At 27.1% G+C, this 7,762-nt stretch overlaps 1 protein-coding gene across 1 annotated transcript; it reads right to left on the bottom strand.

Annotated features, from left to right (window-relative positions):
• Positions 1–1,933: 1,933 nt before the first annotated feature.
• On the bottom strand, positions 1,934–3,375 carry LOC114418294 (transcription factor MYB4-like). Its single transcript, XM_028383570.1, has 2 exons — positions 3,139–3,375; positions 1,934–2,919 (listed from the first exon to the last, which is right to left on the bottom strand). Exons 1-2 carry the CDS (start codon positions 3,269–3,271, stop codon positions 2,180–2,182), a joined length of 873 nt encoding a protein of 290 aa, XP_028239371.1. The 5' UTR covers positions 3,272–3,375; the 3' UTR covers positions 1,934–2,179.
• Positions 3,376–7,762: the final 4,387 nt, after the last annotated feature.

The raw sequence follows: 7,762 nt of genomic DNA, 5'->3' as shown, positions 1-7,762 counted from the left end.
AAATATAATTAAATGTTTTCGCAAATACAACCTAACTCACTTAAATTGTCATTATCAATGCCTAACAAAGATTTAATTGTCATTATCAATGCCTAACAAAGATTTAATCACATTAGTTTTTAAGTATTTAATTAAAAAATTTAAATTACATTGACTTAATTAAAATTTCAGGAATTTAAAAATTAATTTAACATTAACAAAGTCATTTTCAGCTCAAGTTATGCAATTAGTATTATAAATATTTTAAATTTTTTTCCGACAAGTAATCTCAAACCAATTTTTTTTTTAACTGAAATTTTAGTTTTACAATTTTAAATGTATAGCTCCTACGGCAACTTAACGTTATTATTAATTCTTATATTATAATTTATAAATTTGAGTTTTCATTTTTAAATATAAGCATATTTTACTATATTGTTTTTTTCTTCTGGTGGTAATGCATGGTTTTGCCCCTTTTTAGTATATATATATTTAAATTAAAACTGATAATTATTTTTTAAAATTTTCTTTTATGTTGAGATTTTTCATCGGTTAATCTCAACTTTAATTACTTTATTTATTTTCTCTCAAATGTTGCTTATACGTCAATTAATATCTTTATATATCTTTCGAGTCAAGTTTGCAGGCCTTCGTTTGAATAAAAAGATTCCTCTGAATAATTCTTAATAGACAACAGAACCAAATGTTTGATTGAAACCAAAATGTTTCAGAAGTGATTTTTTCATATAAAAAAACAATGTTAGTATGATGTAGTGGCATCATTTTTTTTTCTTTTTTGCCGAGAGAAAATTAAAGCCCACTCAATGTTAGTATATGATGTAGTGGCATCACATATGTTTCAACATGAATGGATCTTAGTGGTGAAGTGTTTAAAAATATTAGTATAATTTAACTTTTCCACGTAATATGATAGTAATTAGCACTAAAAAACAACTAGTGCCGAACTAGGTATAATTACTTCGTACGCAACTAATAAACTTTCACTTCCTGTAGCTGATATTTCAGATGGACTTTTAATAGACGCCAGTTTCAAGCATTATGCCTGAATATAGTTTATTGTCAACAAAATAATACTAATTTAAATTATAAAAAAATTACAGATTTTTTTAATTAAAATGCACTATATCATTCAATTATAAATTAACACATATTACAAGTTTATTAAATTTTATAATAACTATTTCAAAATTCATCTTAAAAATAATTTCTATTTTATTGATAGTATAATTTTTTTTTTGCAATAATACTATCAAACTTCTGAAATAAATCATTTTTAAAATAAACCATAAATTATCAAATATCAACTACTCCTTGGATTTGTGCAATCATGAAGGAAAAAAAATGTAAGCAAGTGTGTGTCTATATGAATATTAAATATATATACTCCTGTCTTAAAAAAATAGAAAGCACGTGAGAAGCAAGCTTCAAACATTTCTGTTGAATAAAAGTTTATTCATTTTCCTAGAAAGTTATAAATGATGAGACTCTGTTCACATGCTTGGTGGATTTTCCCCAATTTTCTTCTTAACAGTCATTCTGGGCGGAACAACGATTGGTATAGTAAGCGTACATTATCACACATCACAAATAATAATAATAAAAAGTTATAATTCATTAACAATTTGACATCAAATTAACTTTTATTCTAAAATGTTAGTACAATTATTATAATTTTATATTAATAACATAATATAACAGTAAAACACATAATAAATACAAACAGTGTTATTGATGTAAAATGCTAGTTTATATCATTATACATCTTAGCTAATATAAAGTAATCCTAAGGACGGATTTATTAAGTCCGTGAATGTCAATTGTTTTAGCAGTGCATCTTAGACAAGTGACAGAATAATTAAATGTACAAAAACCAAGATGAGATGAGATATGGTCAGAGGATCTGAATTATACAAATATAAAGTAACATAAGCGGTTGATGAATATCCTCAATATTATTCTCTCACTCCAATTATTTATTTTTTAGGTAAGAAAGATTAACTAAATTGGGTCACTAGATTTATTAAGTTCAAGAAAAGTTTCCAAGCTGATAGAACGCTTAGAAAGATATTTACATATGACTTACTACCGAAAAAGTTTTCATATGGTAACAAGATTTGAATTCATCTTGAGTAACAAGTCTGATTCTTATCAGCTGAAATAGCCTTTTCTTGGTATTATTTCACTCTAATAAAGATTCTGCAAAGGAATTCCGTTCGAATTGGCCTTGATCCATGTTCAAGAGCTGAAAATATTCTTCATACAGTTGCTGTAGGGTGCCATGATATGTGGGAAAATAAGATTGGCATTCAATATCTGAGGCGTTGACTAAGTCATGGTCCTCACTGAAGAAGCCAAAACCATCACTTTCTTCTCCCACATTACCAACTTCACTAACCACGTTTGATTCTTTTGTCACGGGGCTTTCATCCTTCTCTTGGCTTGTTGATCCACTAGCAGAATTGGAATTGGAATCAAAGGTGAAGGTGTTACTATCCGTTCTCTGTAAATACATAGCCTTCACTCTAATTGGTTTTGGTAGGTAAACTTGGGTCTTTGGTGGCTCAGCATTGTCTTTGCCTTTGTTCTTCTTTTTGCCACCGTTCTTCTTCTTCTTTTTGTTGTTGTTGCCACCATCACTGGCTGGCTCTTCTTGAGGATTCTCTAACATGTTGTGTGTGTCTGTGTCTTCTGTTCCTTGAATTTTCAGCTTTTTGCTTAGATGGGTGTTCCAATAGTTCTTTATTTCATTGTCTGTTCTCCCTGGTAACCTTCCTGCTATGAGGGACCATCTGTTTCCCAAAAGTGAATGCATTCTGATTATAAGATCATCTTCTTCTGGTGTTATGTTCCCTCTCTTTATATCTGGTCTCAGATAGTTCATCCATCTCAATCTACAACTTTTTCCACATCTAAGAAGCCCTGCATATTCAAACAGAGTTATAAATTAGAATTTATTCTATCTAATTCAAGCATAATTGTGTTTCTTAAAATATATATTAAATTTTGTATTATGGGTTATACATGGATGATTTTATTTTGTTATTCAACCATAAATTATCATTTATATAACTATTGATAATTTCAATATATCAAATTGAGAAATGAATTGGGCAAGTTAGCATCTAAACCCTTAATTACCTGCTTTTTTGGGTAGTGATTTCCATTGGCCTTCTCCATGAGCTTGGATATACTTGGTAAGCAATGCATCTTCTTTAGGAGTCCATGGACCTTTGTGCAACCCCACTTTGGAACAACAAGGAGCCCTTCCCATTTTCTGGCACTCTCACTTGAACTATGCAAGAGAAGGGTCTCTCTACCTTCATAGGAAGGTAGAAAGTATTGAAGCAGAGCACCTAAAGATGCCGACAGCTTGCTCCATTATATAATAGAGTGGAGATGTACCAATTTGAAAGCCAACGGTGTCTGCTAGTATCTATTCACATTTCCCGTACTTTTTTCATTTCATTTACTTAATAATTGTACGTTGAATAACGAAATGGTTGTTGGATTGTGATGTTTGTTTTTGAAAAATAACAAGTAGTTTGATTGTTGTGGAAGAAGTTACTATTTAAGGAGGAAATTTTTAAAATAATGTTGGTCTTATATAATTTTTTCTCTAATTTAATTCAAATATTTCTTCCCATTTTTCTTTTATTCTTTTCTCTTCCGCACAACTCAACCTACCAAGAGTTTTGAGGTGAGAAGGTACTGTCTTTATTACAAATCAATTAAGATCATTTGTACATGAAAAATTCAATTTAAAACATTCTCGTGTAGTAATAAAAAGCCAACCAGAAAAAAAATCAACCACTAATATTTTAGTGGTTGTAATGTTACTCTTGATTAATTTTGTTATTCTCAACAGTTATTTAGATCATTGGCTTGGTTGGTTGATTATCAAGATTCTCATTTTGTTGCTGTCAAAAAAAATATCTTATATTGTTTTGGTTGTTTTAAGAAAATGAGATATGACGCATAAAAATTCATACAAAATTATTTGTTATGTTGACCTCTTTCAATTATTATGACAATAATATACAAGAGAGAGATAAACAAAAAAAAATGTCGTTATACATATTACATTTCTTAAAAATAATAGCAAAACAAGTTATATAACCGTGCACGCATATATATATATATATATATATATATATATATATATATATATATATATATATATATATATATATAGAATTATTTTATTAATAATCATAATTGTAATGCCTTAGGGTAATTACTATTAAACGATAAAAGTTATATAAATATAAAATAATGTATTAAAGAAGTGAACAATTTTTTAGGTAAAAGAATATAGGATATTGAACAAGAAAGAAGTATTAGATTACTTAACATAAAATGCTAAACTTTACATTTATACCAAATCCTATACTTTCATTATAGTTTAGGCGGTGTTTGGTATTGAATTTTTTTTATTTTCAATTAAATCATTCTTTTTAAAATGGAATTTTTAGGAATATAATTCTCAGAAAAATTATAAAATAATTTTTAATTATCATTTAATTTTCCTGTGAATAACATGTTTTTTTTTCAATTATTACGTGAAAGTTTTTTTTATTCATAAAAAAAACTTTTTCTTGACCATAATTGTCTATGTGACTATTGCATTCAACTTAAACTTGTGGTTGACAGCCAAAACATCTATCACCTAATTGATAATTCATTGAAACTTTATAGCCAATTATCCTTTTATTAGAAAGTTTTTTTACAGTTCTATTCGTGGAGATAAAAACTTTTTAGTCTGACGGGTGTTTAACTATTTTTGTTTTCTGTTTTCTTTTTTACTAAAAAAACTAAAAATAGAAAATGATGATAAAAATATGTTTGGTAGGATGAAAACAGGAACAACCAGACAATAAAAGTAATAAAATCTTATTTTTAATGTTTTTAGTTGAAAACAGAAATCTCATTTTGGCTAAAATGAAAATACGATAAATGTAATTTTAAGCAAATCTAAAAATACAAAAAGAAAAACAAGAAGTTAATATATCATAAATTTTCGGTGTTTTTATTTCTTGAAAATAGAAAATAAAAAATCAAACCAAACATGTTTTTAGAATTCTAATATTTTCGTTTCAATGAAGTAAAAAATTATGAGCCGTGTTAATTTTAAAGAAATCGAATAAATATGATCTCAAGTCTATATTTGATAAGTGACATGTTAATTACTTCTTATATGGAAGAAAAAAATGTATAAAATGATGGATAGAAGAAAAGGGATGAGCATGCTATCTCAATATCTCTTCACTAATTATCCGAAAGAACAATGGATTTCTTTTTTGTTATGTACTATTAAGTATCTGTTATCTCGACTATTGTATTAAAAATATAAAGAGAATTTAATTAATAAAAAGCACACTAAGATTACATATAGAATGGAAGGAGTAATATATATATATATATATATATATATATATATATATATATATATATATATATATATATATATATATATATATATATATATATACTAAAAAAATGTTATATTATCATTGACTTGAATATAGCAACTTTCTGAGAACGACTTGAATATAATAAATTAACAATAGAGAATTATGTAGTAGAAAGTTCTTACATCATGGAGTAATTCTTTATAGAATCAACAATGACATGTATCAACAGTCGATGGGCTTACGTCTTTTTATTGGTGTTATTTACTAAAAAAACCAAAAATGGAAATAAAATAAAAACAAAATAAAAAAATCAAATAACTGTACCACATCGTTTTTTTAAAATAAATTAAAAACGGTTTTATTTAAAAATAAATAAAGTTTTAAAAAAATAATGAGATTTTTATAATTAAATAAATAAGAAAAAAAATTATTAATTAAAATAATATTTTAAAGATAAATGAAATAAATATGTGTTTTTAGAAAATAAAAAAAATATTTTATTTATTCATTTGATAAAGAGTAAAGTAGAGTTTCTTTTTTATAAAATAATAAAATAAAGAAATAGAGTAAATAATAGACTGAGAATACCATAATTATAGATCGATAGGTTAGTTTTTACATTTTATAGTACGTCTCTACGCTCTCTTTTTTTCTCAAATTCATTTTTCCTTCTTTCTCTCCCAAAACTTTTTTTTTCCCGCATATACTCAGTAAAACTATGATTCCGAACTCATTAATTGTTGGATTGTCATAAAATTTAGACACTACCTTCAGAATTTATTTTCGCACATTCTCACTATTGGGATTTGCAAAATAATGTCTATAGAGAGAGAAATGTCCCTTGCATGGACGCTCCAATCCCTCCTCCTTCTCTCTAACACTTGAAAACTCTAACAGAGCAACTAGAAGAAAAGTTTGAAAAATCTTAGGGAACCTCTAGAGATACCACTATCACTGCTAAACTACACACGTGAGTTTGAGGTAAGGGATGAGTTACTTACGCTTGAGGATTAGAATGAACATGTGTAGGGATCCCTAGAGAATCAATTTTGGGTTATTATCGGTTGCTTTATGAAATTTAATTTTGTTCTTATGCTTTTAATCACGAATTGATTGTGTCTGACAGATCAATTGATGTCCTGATGCAAAATTATTGTGAAATTAATGTGTTATTGTGTTGAGTATGAACCCTAGAAATTAAAGCTTTTTTTAATTAGCGTAATTTCTAAAATAGCTAGAGTATTTTATTATTTGAGATATTTGAGTGTTGCAACAATTTGTTTCTAATCATTCGCAAATTTTCGAGATTGCATATTTGTTATCCTTGTGCGTAAGTAAGATATGCCAAAGGTAGACATTGATTGGATATTGTTTCGTTGATTTTATACACAAATAGATAATAATAAGGAAATTAAGGACAATAACTAATCTTGAATTTGTGTCATTATCTTTGTCATATTATTTATATATTATAAAGACTTGCAAATTGATTTACATAAGGATTAGAGAATCTATATTAGTATTTTATCTACATGTGGTAAGTATATATTCTTGTTTATTTTGTCATATTTTGGAATGTACTTATTTTATATTATATATATTTGTATAGTGACATGTTATATATATATATATATATATATATTGTAATTAGTTAATTGAGACTTAGGGGTGTATATCAGTGTTTTATACTTACTGTTTTGATTTGGTTAATGTGTGTATGCTAGATAGATTTTATATTGCTATTAATTAATTGACACAAAAGATGTTATAGCATTGCTATGATATGATTTTGAAATTTTTTTGAGTTGATGTATATGATTCATGAGGCATGAAAAATTGTTATATTGAGATCATGAAATTGTGATTGAGATTGAGTATAAGTAAGAAGTTGAGCATGTGTTAATTTGTGAGATACATGCGAACATGTGATGGTGGATTGTGACATTGTGAAATGTTATATTATGGACATGAGATATGGTTGTGAATAAGTGTGTGGTTAATACTTTATGTGATATTACTTGTATTGTAAAATATACAATAATTCGACTAATGTTTACCTTGAGAAAAGTGTCAATGCGCGATGTGTTAAAAAGAAAGTGTAGGGTTCCAAGTTAGGAACCTAGGGTGTTAAATTGTAGTACAATGTGTTAAACGTGTTTGGAAACAAGTGTAAGATTGTGGGTATTGTATAATTCATACATATTGTTTGCATGCAAAAGTTGTTTTAGAGGTTGGACTTAAATTAGGAAGGTGAGACCCTGACGGATTCTTCGAAGTCTAGGCCTTGATGGTAAATACACTAGGTTTGAGTGCTCTTTTAAGCCTATGTTGATCCTATATGGTTGGAGCAT

This window comes from Glycine soja, chromosome 7, assembly GCF_004193775.1.
Source record: "Glycine soja cultivar W05 chromosome 7, ASM419377v2, whole genome shotgun sequence".
In the NCBI taxonomy this organism is placed as follows: domain Eukaryota; kingdom Viridiplantae; phylum Streptophyta; class Magnoliopsida; order Fabales; family Fabaceae; genus Glycine; species Glycine soja.
This window is presented reverse-complemented; position numbering and strand designations above follow the sequence as displayed.

Excerpts from the sequence above, each read along its gene's own strand:
- LOC114418294 (XM_028383570.1), bottom strand. The coding sequence starts at position 3,271 with ATGGGAAGGGCTCCTTGTTGTTCCAAAGTGGGGTTGCACAAAGGTCCA. Across the intron at positions 2,920-3,138 it reads ATCACTACCCAAAAAAGCAG|GGCTTCTTAGATGTGGAAAA; the intron begins GTAATTAAGGGT and ends TTGAATATGCAG.